At 35.8% G+C, this 26,934-nt stretch overlaps 1 protein-coding gene across 2 annotated transcripts in view; it reads left to right on the forward strand.

Moving 5' to 3' along the window:
* Window positions 1-26,934, forward strand: part of LOC149541391 (tyrosine decarboxylase 2-like) — a 227,901-nt gene that overhangs the window by 132,292 nt on the left and 68,675 nt on the right. For both annotated transcript variants that reach the window (XM_089796668.1, XM_089796669.1), the window contains one exon: window positions 887-1,051. In XM_089796668.1, the coding sequence (XP_089652794.1) occupies window positions 887-1,051 (165 nt within the window). The remainder of the gene's footprint in view (window positions 1-886; window positions 1,052-26,934) is intronic.

Consider the following 26,934-nt stretch of genomic DNA (forward strand, 5'->3'; position numbering starts at 1 on the left):
GGTTTCTTGGGCACCTCATCACATCACCCTACCTTTCTACATTTTTGGTTGATACATTTTAGAATCTCACTAAGAAATCTGTTAATCTGATACGGATTTTGTCTAACTTATAAATGTCTAATTAGAAATTATGTTAATAATGCTCCCTAAGTTATTGCAGGATCCCAATAAAAGTGAAAAAGAACCCAAAAACCCTATTTAATTTTCTATAGAAATTATAATCTAGAGATGATCAAAGCAAAGCCAAGTCAGATCCCAATATAAGGCATGTCAAAGCAATTGTAGCTAGGGATGATCATTTGTCAAGTAGGTAGCGTTATACTATTCTAGGACAGGGGAGTTAAGATAGTTTAAAACTCAAGGTTTGGTATGTCGTTGACCAGACAATATATATGTTTAGATGCAACTCAATTTGACTTTAGGTGAATTAGATCTTGATGAAAGTTCTTTAGTAAATTGATGAAAGGATAGTGTATTGTTAGATGCATCTAAGTCAACTAGGAGGTTGGGAAATGCAATCAGCTTAGATAAGCCAACTTCAATTCTTTTCTTAGATAGTGACATAGATAGTTAGGTCAAGGTTACTAAAGAGATCACCCAATAACCCTTTACTCCTGAATACATTTATAGTCAATTTCAAGGAAACTGAGTACTAGTTTGAAATTATTGATATTTAGTTATCAAATATCACCTCACAAAAACATTTAAAATAAAATAAAATTCTGTTTCTTAATAATGATTACATTTTCAAAATTAATTTACTTGATATTTATAATTTGAAATGCTATACATTAAAATTGAGGTATAAGGATGCATATTTCCATTTTTTCTTTTATAATGTTTTGATGTTATAGCATAATTTGTTACTATTGTTTTTTTGTAATAGGAACATGACATATGGCTTCATGTTGATGCTGCTTATGCTGGTTGTGCTTGTATATGCCCTGAATATCAACATTATCTTTATGGGTTGGAGGATGCAAACTCTTTCAATATGAATCCCCATAAATGGCTTCTCACCAATTTTGATTGCTCGACTCTTTGGGTTAAGGTAATGGTTATTAATTTCATGTATATTTCAGTAACTTATATGATTTTAAGTGTCATAAAATTTCATAATTTATTAACTTAAAACATATAGATGTTTTTAAAACATTATTTTACATTGTTTTCATCCTTTCCCTTAGCTGTCATTTTGAAGATTCTTTATAAGCTTCCAAGATTTCATAACTAGGTAACTTATAAATACAGATTGTTTTTGAAAATTCTTTTTTACAACTTTTAGATAGCTTTTCATAGCTGATATTTTGAAGATTCTTTATAAGCACACAACTAGCAAAAAACAAGACAAAACGGCTTCATACATAAGGATACATTGGGGGTAAGAATTTCTGCTAAAAAGAGGGTATTTTCTTTTGTGTATAATTCCATGAAGAAATTATTGTCAATAAATGATTTTTTTCTTTGGAATGTATCTAGTTGTTGTAATATAGATTTGAAATTGTGCAGCTTCAGTCCAGAAAAAGCTATTCCACACATCATCAACTCTTGGTAGAGGACTATAAACAAAAACAATGTTACTTGGGGATGCATTCCTTGGAACTGGTGTATTATATGGGTCAATGGAGGCCTTGGCCACCATTGGCGATGCCTCCCGGAATGATAGGTAGTCATCAGATACCCTCCAATCAGAAAAGTGCTTTCTCAACTCAAATTAGATTTTTTTCTCAACAATATCCACATGCTCCAAAACAGTGGCAAGCATGGAAAACATCATTATTATCCTATCCACATTATCCTCCTTATCCGTCGTATCCATCACCACCTATAATAATCCTCATCAGAAACGACAACAATACTTGCCACCCATTCCACCACCATCCACTCAGCCATCCAGTTCTACCCAACCACCCAAAGAAACACATGCCTACTCAACCATCGTTCAATCCAAATAATAAGCAGGCTCAACCTGTTTATAAGAATAAGGTGGCAAGGTCCAACTTATCCTATCAATTCATTGGACATTGAAGGTGTCCAACAAACGTTAGGAAAGAATCATCAAAGGCCATCTAGAACAGATGTTGATGTTTCCCAGGAAGACATCATAGGATAAATGCTTTTAAGAACCTCTATTATTTCTGATTTGATTTTTTCAATTTTAGATATCTGACATTCAGTCAAACACTTTGCATGCAAGGTCTGATTTCTGATTTCTGGATTCTCATTTTGTTTCTTAAGTTTGCTTTCAATGCCAAATGATGTCAAACCGCAAGTACTAAAATGCATAAAACATAAACAAGTTTTTCAAAGAAAGATCACTTTATTAGTGTCAAAGCAAACCTGTTATGGGTTTGATACAGTTACAACAGCAGAGTAATATCTTCAACTTTGAAGTTTATTACAAATGAAAATGGTTACACACATAGCAAAAGTAAGGATATAAGCCCAATGTTTAGAGGAAGGTATGGGTGCCTCAAATGGTGACCAAAATGGTCATTAACAGAAGCAAATGTCTCCAGTAGTTCTAATGTAAATCACTGTCCTTCAAAAGTACTTTTTCAACCCTTCCAAGATATGCAAATCCTTGTGCCAAAATATCATAACATGTTCCAACAATAATAAAATACTATTCTAGTTCCACTGGCTTCGAAATCTCAGTCCAAATCAGGTTGCCTTAGCTGCAATAAGCTCAATGTGAATTTTAGAATGAATCTACCTAATAGGCTGAATGGGTTTTCGCTCACACAACCGAGATATTCTGAAAGTTTTTGTCCTCAGATTCCTTATAAATGAAAGCCAAAATTCTCAAGTTTGATAGAAAGAAATAAAATCAAATGATGTAATCAAATCCCCTTATATAATCCTCCATGAAGTTTCTGGAAACACATTTTTAAAAATTCCGTTTTAATATTTATATTGACTTGCAATTGGGAATACTAGTAAAGTGAAGTTAAAATCACTTTATAAATTAATTGTATGTTCACCTTATCTCTTTCATGATTGGCATCTATCTCCACAAAACACTATTAAATTTATTAAAACCTTCTAGCTCTCTAAATGCCAAAATAAAGTCACTTTATTAAAATGAGTTAAATACACTTTAACCTCATTTCTTTATAATTTCTTAAATATATTACTTTCCTTCAAAGCCCTTATTCAACACTTCCAAAATATGTAAACCCTTACTCCAAAATCTCATAAAATGTTCTTCCACTTGCAATGTGTTTGAAATTCCACTTCAAATCATGTCGCCTTAACAACAATAAGCTCAATGTGAATTGTGGAATGAATGCACCCAATAAGTTGAATTCATTTTTCTCTACACATCCGAGAAACTCCAAAAGTTCTTGTCCTTGTATTTCCTTTAAATGAAATCAAGCGTTCTCAATCTTTTTAGAGAGAAATCAAATAAACAAAGTATATCAAATGACCTCATCAAATTCCCCTTTACAATCCTCTCATGAAGTTTCCATAAACCCTTTTTTTAAACTTCCCTTTCAATATTTATATTGACTTGCAATTATCATCCAGACATCCAAGAGATTATTTCTAGAAAGAGCCCATTTGCATCGGCTATGGTTTTAACAAAGAAAAAGAGTGGGACTATGCAAATGTTTATTGACTACAGGGTCTTAATAAAAAAATCAAGAACAAGTAGCTCATTCTATATATAGATGAGATTATTGATGAGTAGCATGGAGCCTACTATTTCACTAAGATAGATTTGAGAGGGATGAGGATAGTGAGAGAAGAACATTTAAATTTAACTATAACCACTTCAATTTTTGGCAATTCCATTTGGACTTACCATTTCCCTTGCTACATTTCAGAATTGTATGAATTAGGTACTGATGAGGAAGTTGAGAAATTTTGTGCTAAATGGGTCATTCAAGCCTTAATTAGTGATGAAGCATGGAAAACCCTTCTCAGATTTTGCATTTCTTCAAGTTTTCTAGTCAATAGACCTTCCTAGAAAGGGTTGGTTTTCAAAACCTTCTAGTTATGGAAGACCTTACTCAAATCTAGGGCACCTTTGTTGCCAAAACCATTTGGAGAGCCTGGGAAGCTACCAAGCCTTGGATTCAGTGGGTTGGAGATGGGTTTCATGATGGGCTTTCAAAAAACCTGCATAATCTTTGGTGGTTGCCACTTTTTCATTTGCAAGGGATCCCTTTTGCTAAGACCCAGAGTGTTAATGCTCTTTGTTTTCACAAACATGATATTAGAACACCTAAGGATTTTTTCTCCAAAGCTAGTATGAGCCTTTGGTTATGGGATGACCTCTAGGTCCAGTTTCATCTATCTTGCCTTGATCAACAAATTTATGGCCTACTAGTCTCAACTTTTCCTTCACACATGTTGCATAAGATTGGCATTCAGTCTATCAAGTCGTGGTGGAAGGATTGAACTGGTATTCATGGACTCCTCTTTCCAAATACAAACCCAAAATGCGTTATCGCTAGATGATGCCCCATTTGATAATATTCACCATTCTTGCACAACAGTGACATTTGCAGTCTTCTCAAAAAGCATAGAGACTTCAATTTCTTAGTGTTTGGTCCACAACCTTGGAACCCACAATTGCACACTTAACTTGATGTTTCCAAGGTTGCATTTGGGTTCCAGAATCAAACATTTGGGAGTTCCTAACACCAAATGCCATTTTTTGTACTTCACATTTCCTTGTCTTGTAGAAGAGCTCGATAATATTGGAGTTAGATTCATGATTTCTTCAAACTGTTTATGACAGAACCTTTCTCTTGGCACATTGTTTTGCTTGGTAATTTACCTAGGATCCCCTTCACATTTTCTCAGATATGACATGCTTTCAAGATGGAGATTTTTTATTCACTGTGGAAGGATATAAATGTTATTTTATTCACTCACAACCTTTTGGATATAAATATTTCTATGTACACTAAATCATGTATTTGTAATAATGTAATAATTCAGATCTAGGTCCAAGCCAATAAAGTTTCTTTAGAGATGGCCCATCTATTGGAGTTGTTACAATGTTACGACAATGCCCCTTGTGCAATTTTCATAGTGCCGTCAGATTTTGCTTCTGTTGATCGCACTCCACCTTGTGGCCATCATTGTGGATGTAACTCCTTTGCTTAGTGTTCTCAAACCCCGTAGTCCCTGGCCCCTGTTGGCAATTTGGCTAGGTTCAGATATTTGATGCTATCATTTATGGAAACATATCATCTATGTGAAGAGGGCAGTTCATGAAGATTGACTTATGACAATTGTACTTAGAAAATTGTCTAAGTGTCACTTAGCTTATCTGGGAGAACAAATAGTGTTTTGATCGGCACAGTTTACAGAAGCAACACAGACACAAGGAAAGTTAAGTATGGATATTTGAGACAGTCAAGATGACATGTTCAAGTCCGCAGGTCAGCACGGACAGTACAAATAAAGTTATGGACAAATTACTAGTCACGATAGTATATAGGCAAAACAAAGAAAGATAGAGAAATGGGTATTTTGGGTTAAGTAATTATTTTGTTTACAAAATAATTACTTAACTAATTAGGGACAACATCCTAGATGTTAACCCTAAGTGAATGAAAGTTAATTTTGCATTTTGGTAATTGTATAAAGGCATGAAGGTCGACTAGGCAAATAATTTATAATTAGCAAGGTATAAAGGAAAGATTGTTATATGCAAAATTTTGAGAAGTGTGTATTATATTATGTGATATGCGAATTCTAATGTCTAATCAAAGGAATGTGAATTTTGTGATGAGTAGCAAAGAAAATATCGGATATTGAAGATATGTAGCAGTTCTATCTTTTTGTATTGGAAAACTATGTTGTATATTGCAAGTGTTGGGCAATGGGATCATCTTGAATACATTTTTTATTTGTATGTATCAACCTTCAACAGGGTTGAGGCTTCTAACAAGGACTGAAAGACTATACACATGTAATAAACTCTTAACAGGGTCAATATTTTTCACAAGATACTTTGATTAGTGGATCATTTTGTTGGTACTGTCCCCACTGGAGTTTTCCCTTGGCGAGGGTTTTCCTAGTTAACAAAATATGGTGTTATGGAATTCTCTTATTGCATGGTTATGTTTACTATTCAACTTAGTTTGTTTGCTTTCATGTGCAAGTTATAAGATTGTTAGTAATATCCAATTTTGAGCTAAAGTTCGTAAGATATTGATTCAACGCCCCCCCCCCCCCCCCCCCCTCTAGTATTTCCTATTTCAAACAATTGATATTAGAGATTAGTTACTCAAACAAGGCTTCATAGCTTGAGCAAGATCCCTATGGATATGAAACAATTATAGAAGAACCTTGTAACAAACAGTTTTTTATATTGAAAATAAAGATGGTTTAAACAAAGAAATTCCAACATTCATAAATATACAACTGAAATCCTTTTCAAATGGCATTAACTATTTTTTAACAATTAACTGAAATAACCATAACCATATCAATGTTCATCTGAAAATAACTAGTTTAATGAATTAACTTGTAACAAATGGAATTTCATATCTAAATCAAAGACGGTTTATACTTAAGACTCCCAACATTTTTAAATAGATAACTAAATCATTTTCACATGACAATTAGTGCTTTTAACAAATAATAGAAAATAACTATAATCACATTCAATTGAAATAACTAGATCAACGATTAACTATACACAATTGTATTCATGTTCAGCTGAAATAAATAGATTAACGATTAACTAACATAACTGTATTCATGTTTAGCTGAAATAAATAGATTAATGATTAACTATTCACAATTGTATTTATGATCAACAAATTAACAATAAAGTAAATGCTTAGCCAAAAAGGAATGAAAGGAACATATAAGTATCATCAGAGAATCTTTATCTGGTTGTGCAAGCCTCGACTTTGGCGAGAGGAGAAGCATTGACATAGGCTCAACCTCCTAACCTCGGACCATACTTATCCCCACACATCCTATTAAATTAGAATGACCCTCCCTACCTCAGGGTTGGGCTCGGGATGTTCTTCAGTCCAACCACCTGAGCATCCTGGTGTTTTGAATGTTCAATCAGTTATGAAATGTACATGCTTACATAATTGGCACTACTGACATCAAGTGATCATTAGATGGAAAACATTCCTATAAACTACCTTGGCCAAGGATTTCTAATGGGTTCATCGACTCAATCACCACTGCTCGACTTGACAATGGGTTTCATAATAGGGATAAGCATGAGCTATTAAGTATTTCATTATTTAAGTTATTCTTGTATGATTTCTTTTCTATTTCCTTGTAGGTTCATTCCACCTCTTCACCATATGTGGCTTCATAGCTAGTGATTCGTAGGTGCTTGAAAGATTATGAGCACTATGCCTTTTTTACACCTCTTCACCATTTCATGGCTACATTTCCGGTGAATCCCAGGTGTTTTAAAAAAGTTATGAGCATTCTGTTCTTATTATCTTTTATCACAATTTGTAACAACATAAAACATATTCTTGAGACCAGCATTACTCATTGGATAGTATTTCCGTTTTAGATTTTAATGTTCTTTAAGACACTTACATATAGGTTGTATCCAATTACATTATGGAAGTTTAAGGAAAAAGGACTGATAATAAGGACATTGAGTAAGTAACAACTCATATTGAATCTTGAAAAATATATCTAAAAAGATGAAATCTTAGATGCCTAACTGATTGCTTTGGAAAGTAATAAGATAACACTAAAATGTCATAACATGACCTGATATGCTTGAATCCCTACAATCTAAATTGGAATCTACTCTTCTTTTGTTGCAGACGTATCAATGTAGATTTACTTCAAGGGCCGAGTTCTTACGACAAAATTACTATTGTAATGGATGCATAGACTCGAAGTAAATAAAATGAAACTTCGGCTCATGGGATTATATGGATTCGAGTGTTGGAGATGTCAAAAAGAACAAAGAATGTAGTAATAATGGAAGGTTGATGGTATTTAGATACAAATATTGAATTTTCTTATATGGCAAGGCAGACGAGCATATATAAAAGGTGTTGGACTTCATACATGACTTCAATTTAAAGGAGAGCCATGCCTTCTTGGCTTCTGCCAATTATAGAGCATTTGTCATATCGAATTACCAAATGTTTAAATTGATAAAGAAAAGAAAGGGAAAAAATAAAAATAAAAGGTTGGAAGGAAGAGTTGGAAAGACTATAGTTTCAATTATTATTATAATATATACTTATATACGTTCATATAAGTATATCAATGGGGTGACATCATTAAATTATGTTATTATAATTTACTGGTGCCATTTCATTTTTATATTTATATGTGGTATGTAAATATTTATTATAATAATATGATAAAGATCAATTAAAAATACCTTGAGGCATGTTTTATATTTTAATTAGAATAGTTTAAGTTTTTCCTAGATTATTTTCTTAATAGCTTATGCGGGTCCCATAAATGTATCTTGTGATCAAGTCATCACATCCTTTCCAAAGAAGTGTAAGGTCATACCTGCCGATTGTTAGAAGTTGTAATCTTTCCTTGGTGTGTTTATAAACCAAGGTTAGAACTCCTTTCTTTATTGTTGTAATATATTAGGATATAAGCCAAGGTATCCTAATATATTTCTTTTTTGTCCTTTTTCCACTACATCTTATTTTGTCATCTAGTGGAATATGTGAGGACAAATATATATTGTAATTTCTAATTTTAGATTATTCCTCCTTAAGAGGAATCTCACACTTGGCCTCACACACTTATGAATGGTGGCATTCATAGACATGGGAGTTACATTCTAACTCCTCTCTCTCGTCTCTATTTAAGAGATGACCCTCTTCTCTCATTTAACAATGAGGTTTCTTCCTCTTCTCAATTATTGTATGAGCAATTGCTCTCTTGCTCTTTCTCTCTTTCTTCTTAGGCTTTTCATGCTTCATTCATAATGTCACAAGGGGTTTTCTTTGCTTTCCCCTTTCCAAATATCTTGTCTCAGAGTGTTGGAGCTTGAAGCTTTCTCTCTCCTATTTTATGGTAATATCTTTTCATGCATTTACTCACTTAGATTCTTTCCTGGTATTGCTTATTTACAGATTTCTTTTTCCATTTCTAACATGGTATCAGAGTAGTTTAATCTTTGTTTTGAGTGTTTGCATGAAGGTACGATTCTTGGAGACTCTTGAGAGAGATTTCACTAATTTCTTCTTTAATCTTTTTAAGATGGAAGAAATTGAATTTTTTTTGGATTTGGCTGGTTTACCGCCAAACTCGTTTAACTTTTGTTTGCTCTAATTTGTACAGGTTACTTCTTATTTTCTATTAGTTTTCATCTAACCCCCTTTGGAAGGCTTTCCGCCAAAGGATTTTCATTATTAGCAACTCTGTGCTCTTTCTTTCTCTTTTGCCTCCATATACTGTTTTTTTATCAAATCATATTTTAGCCAGGGTAGCCATTTTTTTTTTCATAAACTCGGCCTTTTGCAGTAAGCTATCCTTGTAATATTTTGCACGTTTTCGAGTAGTTGATAAAAGCTTTGCATTTCTCTAGCATCGCTTTTTTCCTTCCTTGCTTTCAAGGTTGTTTCAGCGTCCTTTTCCAGGCGTTGCAACTATGCCTAAGACTGTGGGTGCACCACTCAAGTGGTTGACATTGTGCTCTGTAATGGCATCAAATATTGCACTTGCCGTTACATTTCGTAGGCATACATTTGTGCCACCCTGTGCAGCTGTGGCCCATGCAAATGACCAGCCATTGCAATGGAACATTGGGACTGTCCAGAGATATACAGGCAAGGTGGATACCTTCCCATCGCATTTGTCACAGGAAAACTTGCCTCTGCCTTTACAAATTCGGCAAGGGACATGAGGATATAAAACATCCAAAGATTTCACAAAAGATCCGTGTCCTGTTCCTTTCTCCGCAGAAGATCTCACAATCAGTAGACTGACATGCTGCTTCTTATTAATTCTAAAAAGAGCGTATCTGTTCATATTAAATAGAGAATGAAATGAAAAGGAGGTTCTCTGGCCATGGCGGATCCAGGTGAGTGAAGCCATTATTGACAAACACTTGACTATTTTTTGTGCTCATGGCAGCCTGCCAAAACAAACTCCTCCATTTTTTGTTTTGATAGACCTCAATAATATCAACTCTGTTAATTTTTGAACCATTCTGGACATCACAAGCTGTGCAAATTAAGGTGCCTTCTCCTCTGCAAGCTTTACACAAAGAAGCATCTTTTGATTTTCTGCTGCCACTCACCAATTCTTCTCTCTGCAGCCAACCCATGCACCATCTCTCTCTGTCCTACCACCCATTTCATACAAGCAAAGATTTTTGTGTGCCTTATATTTGCTATTGGGTTTTTGCATTATTAAAAACCATGTGCCTAACAATTCTGAAAGACTTTAATGGCTTCCAACCATTTTCTGCCACTAATTGCAAAAGCAGAATTCCTAAATTCATTGTTGTTGCATGGCATGGAAATTACGCTCCTTACAAGGTATGCACTGCAAAACTGAAATACGATGCTTATCGACAATGTTGCGTATGTCTGGAGGCGGGTGGATTATTCCGATGGTTTTTGTATGTGTGGCAATACATGCAGGTTCAGATCCTGAAATGCTCAAATTGCTTAGATTTTGAATTGTTTCTTTACTTTCTATGGCATTGTTATTGTTATCGGAGGTGATCTGGGCAAGCGGCAATGGAATAAAGATAAGTGAATACTTTAAATTGGAGATTTTGCAGTGGACGAGGAGGATGATTGCGCTTTGCCATCATTTTTTTAAATTTGTCCATATCGTTATAGCTGTCAAAACTTTTTAGCATGTCAAAACCTTTTTTTTAGCATGCAAGATTCTTTTTTTCCTTTTTGAGCTCTGACAGAGGCATCTTTTGCTTTTCTCATTACCTCTTGTCAACCTATTTTTGGCATGAAATCATTCATTGTCAGACAAGTGCAATATTGTATTTTAAATCTCTCTTACTCATTACAAGCTTTATTCAAACTTTTTTTGGAAAAGTTTTTTAACTCTTTTTAGTATATTCTTATCTGCCAGATCTGACATCTATCATTAATTACTAAGTTTTTTTTAGTTATATCTTTCTTAATGTTTTATTTCAAAAAAAAATTCTTTTTGAATCACTTTCCATCTTGAAGGCATAGTATAAGAAAAATGGGAAGATCTTTTTGCCCCATGCCTTTATGTTCTTATTACTTTGAGGTTATATTTTTGAACCAAGGTAAATATTGTGACTTTTTATTGTGACTTTCCAAAATATTAAGTATGGAAAGGTGATTATTTTCTTTAACCAATCTATTTTCGTATATTTATTTGAGTATATATGGGGGCCCACATATATGCCCAGATAAATATATAATTTATGACTATAATATTTCAGAAATTAATATATACCTTTGCAAAATGAATTTAATACTCATGTTTACCCTCAATGGAGTTTTATACCTGATATCTATATTTAGTTGATCTTCCTTAAATCATTTTACTTAATTGGATTATGAGTAATCTTACACATTTGCCTTCATTGTGATATTTTGATGTGCCCATAGTTGCACTTTTATGCTTCTATAGCATCGTTCTATGCCCATGTTGGCACTTTATGGTATTATACCATTGATATACATGATTTATATGATATTTGTTTTGAGTTGCATAGGGAGCCAATTTTTTCAAGGTTAACTATGTAGGTCCCCTCAGTATAACTGATACATAGTTTCCTTATCTGGCCCATGGAGTATCCCTCCATCCTATATTGGTATGCACTCATTTTATATGGAGTTTCCCTCCATTGGATCCTATCTATTCCACTTTGATAGGATAATATCTTTATGGAGTTTCCCTCCATTTGGTTCTATTGGTTCCACTTTGAAAGGTTGATATTTATGGAGTTTCCCTCCATGTTGTTCCATTTTTTGCTCCTCAATGAAGAGGATGCTATTATTGGAGTTTTCCCTCCAAATTCAGATGATTTGATCCAATTTGAAGGCAATATGTTGTTCTATCCTCATAATCTATTCTTTTGATTATCCTAACAAATCATGATAATTCTAATTTGATCAGCATGTCTCTCCTTTATGTTATTTTCCTATATTAATGTGATAATGATCTGCATACATTATTGCTTAGATCATGAGTCATGCATGTTATGGAGGGACGCCCCCATTAACTTGCAGTGGGATGATTCATTAAGTGGACTGTCTATATCCATGTGATTGATGCAATGTTGATGCACGTATCATTAGTTGGCTTTGTCTGTGGTCATTTGTGCATTAGTATAATATTCTTTTCATGAGAGCATTGATCAAGCTTTTTACTCAATTTGTCCTTGTTGACAATTTTTTGAGCATATAATTTATCTTGATATCAGGTTATCTCCATTGTTTTGTGGTAACATGTTTTACTCATTATTTCTGTATGAGAATTTTATTATCCTTATTCAAAAGGATTTCGAATTTGCATATATGATGGCATTCTACTTGTGGATATTTGTCTTGTTGTTCTTTGTTTTTCAGGTGATCCATCAAGGAACCTTCGTGGAGGTGTCTATGCTTCCACTTGATCACATTCAAAGGACTCATGTACTTCTCTTGGATCTGCAAATGTACCATATGGCTTGAAGACAATCAAATTACTTCATATTGAAGATTAAGTTGCAGATTTTTGTAAAATTATGGGTTTAATACCCTTTGATGTAATTACCCCAAGTAAAGATTAAAGGGGGGTGTTAGAAGTTGTAATCTTTCCTTGGTGTGTTTATAAACCAAGGTTAGAACTTCTTTCTTTATTGTTGTAATATATTAGGATATAAGCCAAGGTATCCTAATATATTTCTTTTTTGTCCTTTTTCCACTACATCTTATTTTGTCATCTAGTGGAATATGTGAGGACAAATATATATTGTAATTTCTAATTTTAGATTATTCCTCCTTAAGAGGAATCTCACACTTGGCCTCACACACTTATGAATGGTGGCATTCATAGACATGGGAGTTACATTCTAACTCCTCTCTCTCGTCTCTATTTAAGAGATGACCCTCTTCTCTCATTTAACAATGAGGTTTCTTCCTCTTCTCAATTATTGTATGAGCAATTGCTCTCTTGCTCTTTCTCTCTTTCTTCTTAGGCTTTTCATGCCTCATTCATAATGTCACAAGGGGTTTTCTTTGCTTTCCCCTTTCCAAATATCTTGTCTCATGGTGTTGGAGCTTGAAGCTTTCTCTCTCCTATTTTATGGTAATATCTTTTCATGCATTTACTCACTTAGATTCTTTCCTGGTATTGCTTATTTACAGATTTCTTTTTCCATTTCTAACACCGATCATAATGACTAAACTAAGAAAACATCCTATTCCGATGATCTTGTTTAGAAATGCTTCCCTTGTCATCATCTTCTCCTACAATCACCCATGAAAAACACTTTTGCCATAATAACAATTCTATAATAATTTCATATAAACATATTAATGATTATTTTAAATCAAGCAACTGCTAATCATCTAAAAACAATTAATGATTAACAACCATCTTCATTAATAGTTTATACGTTGTATATAATCAACTACCTATTTCACATGATCATGAAAGAATAATTTGTTAAATTCAACGGTTATGAACAAGTTTAAAATTAGGTCAAAATTTTGGGATGTAATAAACCTAGAAGAAGCTCTTGAGCAAATTGATATTCTTACTGAAGAAAGAGATACTTTCAAAGAAATATATGAATATGTGAAAGATTACATTGGAAAGATGAAAGATAAGATTGATTATCTCAAATCCAAGAAAGAGCCTAAAGATCAAATCAAGGATAGTGATGAAGTTTCAAGCTTGAAGAAAGAAAATGAGATCTTCAAGCATGAACTGAAGACTACTAATCTGAAATTGAGCCTGAGGAAAGATGATAGCAAAATTGAGTTAGATTTGAAATCGGAGAATGCAGATTTGAGATCTAACCCTACCAAAGTTTCATTTGAGCTTGAATCTACTAAGTTGCAATATGTAGAACTCAAAAAGTACAATATCATAATGAAAGGAGAGTTAACCTAGTCTAAGAAACAGCTTGAGAAGTTATATTCTAGTAGTGAAAAATTGATGAAAAAATGTCTTTTCAAAGACCTTATGATAAGACTGGCTTTGGATATTTTAGTGGAGAAAAGTCAGCTAAAAAATCTGAAGCTACAAAGGAACCTAATCCTAAAATTCATTAGCCTATGCAAGATAAAGATTTGAATAAGATTGAGTCAAATCAATCTAATAATGCACCTAAAGAGGTTGAGCAAGTCAACCAATTTGAACGAGTTGATGAACCTAAGCTACATGAACAAGATGAATCACCTAAAGAAGTGAGATATGAATACAAAGGTAGATGTTATGCATGTAATGAAGCTGGTCTTATGAAAAGGAATTGCACAGGTAAGTCATTTAAATCAGTTACTAATTTTTATTATTATAATTGTTATGGTTTTGGTTATAGAGCGGTTAATTGTAAGAAACCTAAGTTTGATAATAGTAATAGAAATAGTCGAATGCTTAGAGGTTCTAACCCTACAGGAAGATCTGAAAAAGGAAACGATGGAGCAAGGAACAACATTGTATGTTACAAGTGCAACAACTTTGGACATATTGCCAGATATTGCAGTGCACTTGTAAACCAGCTTGGACCCTAATTTGGAAAGAATGCACCAATATGCTAGTTGTGTAACAACTTTGGTTGTATAGAAAGATTCTGTAGAATGGATATGAGGAACAATACAAGGAATCCAAACTTCAGAAAGAGTATGAGTAGGAATGCCAAAACAAATAATAGCAATAGTGACAGTCAGAATGATAGCATAAAAGAACATGTAGAAGAATTCAAAGAGGTATTTGTCAAAGTTAAAGATTCATCCAGCTCACATGTAGTGTTAGAGCAATAGTCAGCTGAAGTATCTGGAAGTAGATTGAAGTCAGCAATTGTATTTGATCCATCTTACTTAAATTAGGTACTTTCTATAAGAGATCGAGCATCAGAAAAGTAGAAATGATGATAGAGAGCGAGTTAAGTTATGTGATGTTACTATGAGGTAGAACATGATGTGTTGAAGCCGTGGTTAAGTGCACAAATATTTTGGAATTCGTATGTGAGTGTGCAAAGGAAATCAAGTTGCCTAGTAATCAGGAAAAACTTTTGGTGGTTGCGTACTTACGCAATTAATGCAATCATGAATAGAAAGTGATTTAAGGATCATGTAAGAGTTAAATGAGATCTTTGGAGCGAATTTAAGGTGAATTTGAAAGAGTTGTCAAGTGCAAATAGAAATAAGCCCTAGTTTTGTGTAAACAAGGTATTTATCATGTGCGTAGTTGTTATTTGAAGTATTAATTTGAAAGATGGAAAATCTTATAGTTTGTGATGTGAGTGAGAGACCTAGATATAGGGTTAAGAAGCACCCATATGTATCTTTTGAAGATGATCCCCTAGGAGCCTTTTCACAAGTTCCACACAATGTTTTACATGTCGAGGACATTAGAGCATATATACATTGCAAATTCGAGAGTATTGTTTATAGTGATGTTCACAAGGACTTAGACCTAGTTTGCGATAGTGATTTGTCTTTGAAATAAGGGTTCAAAGATTTGAGTGGTTTGAACATAGTTAAGCATATGTTTTACACAGACTTTCATAACCATGAATGGAGTAGAATCATTTTGAGCAAAATTCACGAAGACATTTTTTGGGTAGGAGATATTCTAGTCATGATTGATAATGAGATGATTCACAAATGTGTTGGTCTTAGTAATGAAGGTTGTAAATCAATTAATGAGAAGAATATGAAGAAACAGGTCGAGAATTACATTAAGGCAATCTGATGGCAGAAACATGAGACTAGACCTGATAACTGAAACAAATGTAAGGCTAATTAGAAAAATTATTGGTTAAAAGATGAATTATGGTTCTACATTAAACTCAGTGCATGTTGGATTCATCCATGCAGCTTACCTAATGACTATAAAGAGAGAAAAGGTTAATATGTGTGAAATTGTAAGGCAACAACTATTGGAGAACATTGACAGATTGAGAAAGACAAAAAATACAGAGTTTAGATTTGAATGATTGTTGACACATTTATTTTTCCAAGTAATCAAAAGTTTTCTAGGTATGCCTAACCATGAATGGAACAATGATAAATACATTATGAGTATGATAACATAATACTATAGGAAGCAATAAAAGGACGAAATGACTCATGGTATTACAAGGATAATGAAAAGTTTCCAATCAGCCATGAAACATAGATTTAGAATACCACCATCTTGGGTTAAAAGTACAAGGATGATATTTTTTTTATGGTAAAAATAGATGTTACTTGTATGGAATCAGTTGAAGCTAGAGTCAAATTCATTGACCCTATTAGATATGAAATGACTGAAGAATTAATTGAAGTTTATGTTAAGATAATCTTGGAGTCTGAGAGAGATAAGGAATATCCTAGATGGGGTATCTATGAGGAAAAGGTTGAGGAAGTTCATAGTGAACTTTATAGCAAGGAAATTAAGAAGAAAGTAGAGAAAAAGATTGATGCAATGCTAAAAGAATCTAGAATGACAAGAGAGGAATACAAAGATGCAGTGGGAATTGCTATGAAGATGCGAACAAGTGGTCAAACATAAGTGTTGAAAGAAAAACCGCTAGCAGTAGATGTTGGAGCATCACAAAGTGTCACTATAGCAAGACCATCAGCCAATGCACCCTATGCAGCAGTATCCCAAGTACAACTATAGATGAAGAGGAAGTTAGTATTACAAAAATTCAAGTAGTTACCCTACCTAGCACTAGGAGGTCTGCGAGGTTAATTGAGGTTAAGCAAGAACAAGAAGAGTCCCATTCAAAGAAAAGGACTAAACAAATGTCAAGTGGACCAGGAAAAGGGAGGGAAAACTCTACATATAGTTGAATTAGATGAATCATAGGAAGAAGAAATAGAGGTAAGAAAAGTAGAGAAGGAAAAGAAAGAGGTAAAGAAGCCATCTGGTAAAAGACCTTAGAAACCAAAGGTTGAAACCTTGAATGTTGCAATTATTGATATCAACAATTTTGTACAGTTAAACAAATTTTATGATCTATATAGTAACATGGATAGATTACAATTAGAGAATGCAGTTGTTAGACACATGATTTTGGAAAACAAAAGGTTGAGGATATACAGAAGCAAATACCAAAGGACTTGTATAATAGACTGATTAATAGAAAGAGAAGAGTAGAAGATGAGGACAAAGGAATTAGAGAAAATTGTGCAAGATAAACAATGATAAAGACCTTGAAAGAATAATGAAGGGTATTGAGCCCTTGTTGAGGAATAAGAAATGAGCAATACTTTTGATGGGTGGAAATTATGAAGAGGTAAACAAGGAAACTGAACAAGCAATTGTTAATTTTATGACCTCCATACCTAGCATTGTATAGGCAAGCAAGGATTTAGAGGAAGTAATACCTACGGTGATAGAAAAGACACCATTAGTTGAGCCCATAGCATAAGTAATGACATTACTAGAAGCATCTACAGTGCCTATACTACCAGTAATATCAGTAGCAGAGTTTGGAAAGGATACTACAATAAGGGAGACAACACCACAAGTAACTATTGGTACTAATACCATGCAAGTGGACTATAAAAAGATTATTCTTGATACAGAAGAAGATCCTTTTAAGGATTATGGGAAATCTATTTTTGGCTATTTGGTCAGCTACACCACCTCTGAGGATGAGGATGAGAAAAATAGTAAGGAAGAGGAGGAAGAAAGAATGAAAGAAGCATAGAAGAGGAAGAAACTAGAAGAAAGGAAAAAAAGAGAAGACGATAAGAAAAGGAAAGAAGAAGAAGAAAAGAAGATAGAGAAAGAAATGTTTACCGTACGGATAAAATAAATCAATGCATATAGATAATGGAAACACAAACACGAACAACAAAACTCCTAGATTATTTGCATATGCTAGAACATTACATTATGCTTGATAAGATCAATGATGAATGATAGATGATAGGAAGATGCTTTACAATGATCCCAGACGGGATATAAATACTATCCGTCGAACCTTCTCGAAGGAGTCCGTCACCCACAAACATTATGTCCGCTACAAACTATTTACCCGTCAGCTACAGGATACAGAAACACCGACGACAATCACCCCGTCGGCTACAAAAACACAAAAACATTGAAAATCATCCCGTCGGTTATAGAAACACTGACGACAATCCAGTCGGCTAACACCATCCCCCCCAAAAAGAAAAGTCATCTCCTGACAACTAACAAAATATCTAAGACAAATTAACAATCAAAATACATTCACGGTTGCTTTCTTTGCTTCCAACATTGGGTCCACTGAGCTAAGTGTTGCTGTACTGCCTTCTGGATGACCCACTCCTCCCGAGCTCTCTATGCATCCACCAAGACAGCCTCTCGGCCAACACCTAATCCCAGTGCCTTAGGTACACAGAAAGTCCATGCCTGCAGCAACTTCAACTCTTCTCAACTGGTCAGACTCCCATGACTGATATTCGCAATGACTGGGGGTCCAAGGGGCAATGCCCCCGGCGGGGCCCGCAGGGTCCTAGGGCAGCACTCCGAAACCCACAGAAAATTGCATGGAACACACCATTTCTGCCATTTTCTGCCGATTCTATACTCTTTCTGACAACCACTGATGCTTCCCCATCCTTTTGGCATCATCTGCTACTCATTCCGAACAACTTGAATCTGTCGTCGTTTTTTTTTTTCTTCTTTTTTTTTAAGAAAACCCCTCACACCCATCTTCTACACAAAACTCCAACAATCTTTGGTTGAAACAACTCCTTTGGCAATGAGAAGCTCAATAATTCTTCTAGCAATGAAAATAATCAAATAATCTATTCCTTTTGAAATTGCTTGTTGCAAATCGCATTAAATTCGGGCTTCTCCAAAAATTGCCAAGCTAACGTGCCTAGAAAAAATGCAAAGCCGCAGGGCAGTCTGTGGGAAAATGCGAAAAGACTCTGCTGAGAGATGTGGACAAACTCTGCTGGCGCCTGATGAAGAACTCCACAGGAAAAGGCACACCCCCCGGACAAGAAAGGTCTTCGCAGGAAGATAATAGACAGATCACAGATGATCGCTCGCAGAAAAATGGAAGCCCCACAGAAAAAATATCACTGCCAAACAATATTTACAAACTCCGGCAGTAGGAAAAACTCCCAAGATTTGAGACCCGCAAGTATATATAAAAGCAAAAGAAAAAAAAATGCTTGCGGATGAAATTATTTAAGATGGAGATCTAGCAAGATGACCTCGCAGACTAGACAAGCCCATAGACAGCTTGCCCATGGACTGCCTGTCCGTAGACAGGTTAGTGGCTACGGCAAACTCCCACGGAGATGTGCCTCCGGGCCCTCTCCCGCGAAGAGTTACCTGTTGACATGTGCCCACGGGGCCTCTCCCGTAGAGAGTTACCTGCGGACATGTGTCCGCGGGAGCTCTCCCGTGGAGAGGTGCCCGCGGCCTACTGAGTTCTCTCTTTTTTTTTCCTCTTTTTTTGTTTTTTTCCAAATTTTTCATTTTTTTTATTCAATTTTTTTTGTTTTTCTTTAAATTTTTTTTTAAATTTTTTTTTTAAAATTTTATTTTTCAAAAATAAAAAATACAGAGGTACCTCAATTTTGCCTCAGGCGTCGCCATTCTGCAACGACGACGACAAAGGAGCCCTCAGATCATTCAGCGACGACTTCTTCAGCGACGATGACATCATCAGATCATTTTGCAACGATTTCTTGAACAGTGTGAAATCTTTCGGCCGTGGTATGTTTTCAATTTGGACCCGTTGACTGCCTGAGGGGTCTCTTCCCCGTCCAAGGTTGACAATTCAATTGCTCCATTATCGCCGACTTCTCGGATCTGGTATGGTCCAACCAATCTGACTTGGAACTTCCCCTGCTTGATTTCATTTCGCCCGTCATACTTGAGTACCAACTGCCTCAGCTGAAACCTATTGAGTTTGTCATGCCACGCCTTATGTCTGTTCTGTGTCACCTCCGTCGCCCACTGTGCCTATGGTTGTCGCGCATCTAGATTATTTCCTTGGTGGTGGCACCCTTCAAGTAGTTTTGTGTTGCGGTGTAACCTTTTCTTTCCGCGCGGTCTGTTCGTCGTGTACTCGACAATGGGATCTTGCTTTTTTCTGGGCTTTGACTGGATGTTCATCCCCTCAGCTTCAGCTGTAATGGCCTTTCCTTCTTCCACTTCTCTATATTCCTTCGAACATTCATTTTCCTCTATTTTCTCACCTTCATTGACCCTTAACATATTGCAACTCAAAAATAGTTCGTAGTCTTCTAGCTGCCAGTGGAAAAGGCCACTCATTGAGTCCAAGTGGTCATCGTTCGATCCTCCGTCAAGTCTCAATACTCCTCCTTCATCTGGTTCCATTCTCTTCTTTCTTTTATCATCACTTTTGTTGTCACTTTTTGAATCTGACGATGCTTCCTCCTTGCTGACCACTTGTGTGCATAGGTCTATTGTGAATTGTTTGCCTCTGCGCTCCATTGATAGGGTATTTTGTTTCCAATCATGTTTTACTTTTGCTTGCACCAACCAATCCTATCCCAGAATAGCATCATATCTTTTTCTTTTTAATGGAATGACTAATAAATCCAACAGGAATGGCTACAAAATCCAACAGGAATGGCTGAGTGCTAATTGTTATAGGCTATGCCTTCAAGATTCCCAATGGTTTGATTCCATGTTGGTCTACTGTGAGCAATTGGAATGCAGGTGGCCACAACGTCGGCTTTCCCAACTTCTTCCAAGTATCCTTCGGTAACACATTCATGCCAGACCCTCCCTCGACAATTGTGTCTGTCAAAACATTTCCTAAAATCCCCATCTCTACGATTGTCGAATGCCTTCCCATCGTGAGTGCCAAAAGCATTAGGTCTGTTGCCACCATTGCACTACTGTCCCTTCCTGTGTCCTCTGTTGCTTTCGAAAATGGTGTATGATTCAAAATGGACATCCGTAATTGGGGCATTGTGAGGAGAAGGTCACTTATCTTAACCGGTACCTCCATTTGTAAGATCTTTCATACAATGTTTTGTTCTACGAAGTTCCTTGCCAAGGTACCGGTGATGTCCTTCAACTGAGATGTCTCTGCCGACGATGCCTTTCCAATTTTTGCCTGTGCTTCCCTCGATTTTCTCTTTTCCTCTGCCGGTAGTTTTTCTTTCCTTCGCGTAATTGCCAGAATCTCCTCTTCATCCCTGCCGATAGTGATCAAGTTTACTCCAGACTTTGGACACTTGGAATCTTCATGATCACTGGGTCCTCACCATTTGCACAGTAATTTTGGTGTGTTTTCCGCTATACAATCCCACGCAAAATGACCCCACAAATTACATGCTTGGCATTGAATGATCAGCCGTCCGTTTACATCATACTGGGTTCGGCTTCGGTTCCCATTATTATTGTTATTGTTCGCATTGTTGTTATTTTGCCCTCTGTTATTATTCCTGTATCCTCCAGATGTGGTACCCGCGCTATTGGTATTTCCACTACTACCCAACAGGGAAGCCTCCTATGTAAGAAACACCTACGAAAATCCTCTTGTTTTCATGTTAAAGGAGCACTTTTTTGTCGAATGGTCCATGATTTGACAAATGTCACAAAATTGGTTCTTTGGACACGATCCTTTAGTATGACCGTCGGTCTTACACTCCGTGCACCATAGCTCACTATCTTTTGGCTCTTTTTGCATGTTTTTAAACTCCTTCATCATGCGGATCATATCCTTCTGTAAGGCACGAACCTTCTTGTTGTTGCCTTCATCGTCACTGCTATCATCTCCGACAGGCTCGTCGTCATCAGAATCAGAGGAGCCAGTCTTCTTCTTCTTTGTCTTCTGCTCACTTTCGAGGTCCAGTGCTCTGTTATAAGCATCCACGTATGATGATGGTGGCACAATTTTCATTTTCCTCTGCAACTTCGAGCGGAGGCCTTCCATGAACCATCTTTTTTGAAGTCCATTCGCTGGCTTGCTTTCCATTTTGTTTATTAAGTCTTTAATCTCCTAGCGTAGATGCGAATAGTCTCATTCTTCCCTTGCTTGGTATTGAAAATCTCTGCTACGATTTCATTATCATCCCGCAAAAGTTTAAATTCTTCCAAGAACTCCTTTTTAATGTTATCCCAGCTATTTAGCTTTTGTGGATCCGCATCCGTAAACCAATCAATCGCTACCCCTCGTAGGGTTGCCAAAAATTGCCTCACCCATTCGTTGGCATCTATGATTTCATTTGCCCTCCAGATCGTCTCACATGTCTTATAATGTCGGATGGGGTCGGCTATACCATCGCCCTCAAACTTTGGCAGCTTTTCTTTGGGTCCCGCCATCACAACTAAATTTGTTAAATAGGCATTTGCAACACTGGCATTTTTTACTCCAACATCGGTAGTCTGAACTCACACACCGGAGGTTTGCACTCCCACACTAGCGGTCTGCACTCCCACACCGACGGTCTGAACCCCCACACCAGAGGTCTATACTCCCACACTGGCAGTCTACACTCCCACACTGGTAGTTTGAACTCCCACACTGGAGGTCTACACTCCCACACCAGAGGTCTGCACTCCCACACTGGCGGTCTACTCTGTGACTTTGGCAATTTTCTCTTTGACACCGTCGATCTCGACGGCTACGAACCTTGGTGAAGAAGAAGGATCTTCTGAAGTTGTTTCCCGCGAAAGTCTATCCTGGACGAAGAGGTCACTCCACGCTTGTGCTCCCTTGGAACTGTGAGCCGTGCGAGTTGATGCTCTTCTGTCTGAATTTTCTTCCCTCGGCGAACACCAATTCAAGAAGTCCTCTTGTGCTTCTTCCACCAACTCCAACTGTCGTCGAGTCTCCTCCAACAATTCTTCCGCGGTCCTGTTTCTGTCGGCAATCTTCTGGAATCTCCGTCGGCGCTTTGCCTGCTGTGCCAAAATTAAATGTTCTTGTGCAATACGGATTTCATCTTTTCCCTTGGCCTTATTTTGATCATTGTTAAGCTGATTTGGCATTAATCTGCATTCCTCCCACCTTCTAGATTCATAAGGCAACGACGCCAAATGTTTACTGTACGGGTAAAATAAATCAATGCATACAGATAATGGAAACACAAACACGAACAACAAAACTCCTAAATTATTTGCATATGCCAGAACATTACATTATGCTTGATAAGATCAATGATGAATGATAGATGATAGGAAGATGCTTTACAATGATCCCAGACAGGATATAAATACTATCCGCCGAACTTTCCCGAATGAGTCTGTTGACCACAAACATTATGTCTGCTACAAACTATTTACCCGTCAGCTATAGGAAATAGAAACATCGACGACAATCACCCCGTCGGCTACAGAAACACAAAAACACCGACAATCATCCCATCAGCTACAAAAACACTGATGACAATCCAGTCAGCTGACAAGAAAAGCTAGAAGAGGAAAGAAAGTTAGAAGAAGAGAGAAAGAAGTTGGAAGAAGATGAAAAGGAAAAGAAATTGGAAGAAGAGGAAACAAAGAAAAGAAAGGAAGAGGAAATAAAGAAGAAAAGAAAAAGAAAGAAGAAGAAGAAAAAAGGATAGGAGAAGCAAAGAGAAAGGAGGAAGAGGAGAAGAAGAGAAAAGAGGGAGAAGAAAATGAGGTAGATGAGAAGAAAGCAAGTGTACCTAGTTCTTCTAGGACACCCTAAGCCTTAACAACTCTCACTGGATCAGATGATAATGATCAAACTGAATTGATCTCATCACTTAGCAAGATAATTGAGAAGAATAGGAAAGTGAAGAGTCTACAAAATACACTGATGGAGGTAATGGATAGATTGCAGAATACCATATCAGTAAGAATGATTGAATCAGACCCACAGGTCAGAGCAAAAGCTATTGTTCAAGATTTTGATTAAGAATTTACAAATTTATCTGATATACAACAGTTAAGGCACAAAATTTGCATGATGCAGATATATTCAAAAAAAATTGTGAAAATATCAGAAATGATTTGAAGAACCTTGATGGAAAGATCAAGGAATTCAGACATTGTCTGATAGAAGGGAAGGCAGTCTATGGGAAGTGTGTTGGAGCACACACACACTAATAAGGGAAATTACAAATGAGATGAGTAGAAAACTCAGAGAACTTGAAGCACTAATGAATGAAGTGCAAGATCCCTCGGCCAAGATTGTAGATCTTGAAAACAGAATCAACAGAGTCAATGGTGACATTAGGCTTTTAGAGCTACAGAAAGAGATGAAGTTGAAGAAATTTTCATTGCTAAGGGAGCACTTGGCATTGAATAGTGATCTTGTATAGAGACAGTTGGATGAATGCTTGGCAGTAAAGGCATCTTATGACAAGTTTACCTACACAGTCCTAGATGTAGTAGATATAGCGTCCTATGCTCTATGTGCAATTTTGAGAATTGCAGATACAGTGAAAGACAAATGGAACATGGAGTTCACCATGTTGAGGTAGAATTTTGATGATTGCATCTCACAAATATCCAGCTAGAAAAAACCTTGAAGTTAATGTAGCAAAATTTTGACTTGTATATAAGTTTTGACACCTTTGTCAATTATGTAAAAAGGGGAGTGATAAGGAAAATTGTATATACATACATACATACATATAAGGAAAAAATAAGTAAAGGAGAGTATATGTAGAAGTTAGTATTATGATCAAAGGGGGAGTTACAGTGTAATTAGGAGATATAAGGAAAGACGGTTAAATGTCACCATCCACATTTTTTATAATTTTTTATAATTTTGTAAAGGCCAAATTTTGAAGATTGTATCTTTAGGACTTTGCAATTTTTCCATATGTGTCTATCAATGCCAAAGGGGAAGATTGTTGACAATTTGGCTAGGTTAGAATATTTGATGTTTTCATTTATAACAACATATTATCTATGTGAAGAAGGAAAATCATGAAGATTGAGTTATGATAGTTGTACTTAGAAAATTGTCTAAGTATCACTTAGCTTATTTGGTAGAACAGATAGAGTTTTGATTAGCATAGTTTACAAAGACAACATGGACATGTACAAAGTTAGGTATAGATACCTGAGATAGTTAGAATGATATGTTCAACTCCACAAGTCAGTATGGACAATACAAATAAAGTTATGCATAGATTACCAATCGTAACAGTATACAGGTAGAACAAAGCAAAACAGATAAATGGGTATTTTTGGTTAAGGAATTATTTTGTTGATGAAATAATTACTTAACTAATTAGGGATGAAATCCTAGATGTTAACCCTAAGTGAGTGAATGCTAATTTTGTATTTTGGTAATTGTATAAAGGCATGCAGGCTGGCTGGGTAGATAATTTATAATTAGCAAGGTATAAAGGAAATATTGTTATATGTGAAGTTTTGAGAAGTGCGTATGATATTATATGATATGTGAATTCTTATGTCTGATCAGAGGAATGCAAATTTTGTAATGAGCAACGAAGACATATTGAAGATATCAACAACAATGTAAAGAGGTTTTTTTATCTATCTTTGTGTATTAAAGAACTACAATGTATATTGCACGTTTGTGTAGTGATCTTGCATATATTTTGGATTTGTATATATCAACTCCTAACAGGGTTGAGGCTTCTAACAAGGCCCAGACCTCTAACAAGGACTGAAACACTATACGGATGTAATATACTCTTAACAGGGTCAATATCTTTTACAATATAATTTTGATTAGTGGATCATTTTGTGGGTACCATCCCCATCAGGTTTTCCCTTGGCTAGGGTTTCCCTAGTTAATAAAATATAGTGTTATGAGTTCTCTTATTGCATGATTATGTTTACTATTCAACTTACTTAGTTTTCTTTCATATACAAGTTATAAAATTGTTAATAATATCCAGTTTTAGGCTAAAGTTTGTAACTGATTCACCCCCTCCCGCCAAGTATTTCCTATTTCTAATAGCGCCTCACTACTCCTCAGGTAGGGAAGGGAAATGCGTGCCCTCTCTAATGCATTGTGGTTCAATCTTGGGTTTCCCTATTATTGCCCCTACCTTTTTGGCTTGTAGTAGTTCTAGCTGACCTGAAGCCAAAGGTGGTTTTGCATGGCCTACTGCTACTTCTTCCAAGTGGTTTCCTCACCTGGCCATGCCTATTTTTCCCTCCAAGAGGTAGGAAGGAGAAGATAAAGATAAGGAGAAAGAGGATGATGAGTGGGTCCTTTTGAACTTGACCCCTAGTCATGCTAATGTGTAATAACCCAAGTGGCTCTCAAACAATTTGTGTGAAATAATTGATTTCTTCTTTTTTAGTTCTTGAGGTTTTGCAATTTTGATACAACAATATAGCAGCAAACTAAAAGATTTTGCAATAATAATTTCAACTCAAATATTTAGATATTACATAGAGAATATACAGCTGAAAATTTTCAGATTTCAATATCAACTTAGATACTGAGTATTTTTACAAAATACCAACAACCCAGTTGATAAAATATCTCCTATTATTTAAATCAACAATACCCAAAAAAAATAGAAGTTACAATCCATGAACTTACAGGTGAGACTGTTAGAATCTGATAAGATTAATAACCCAGAAAACTAGTGCAAAGAATAAATATCTAAACTATGAATGAAAATGATACAAAATCAAAATAGCATCATAGAGTTAGTCTCCAAGAGAGTAATGCAAATGCTGGAAGAAAAATAGCATTAAGAGGATGCAAATACAAGCCAGGTAGCATGCTTATATAGGCTAGGAAGAGGGAGGAGGTGGCAACACCAACCAATGAGGAGCAACCATCTATCGGACTAAAGATAGCAAAGTATCTTCCCAAGATAGCTAATGGATGTTCACATGTAGGAAGGTGACATCTCACAACCATTCACCTAATAAGACATGCTTTATTAACCTAAGCGAGATTAT

The sequence above is a fragment of the Cupressus sempervirens genome, chromosome 8 (genome assembly GCF_028749045.1).
Source record: "Cupressus sempervirens isolate cs-2001-9-10 chromosome 8, ASM2874904v1, whole genome shotgun sequence".
Classification (NCBI taxonomy): Eukaryota; Viridiplantae; Streptophyta; class Pinopsida; order Cupressales; family Cupressaceae; genus Cupressus; species Cupressus sempervirens.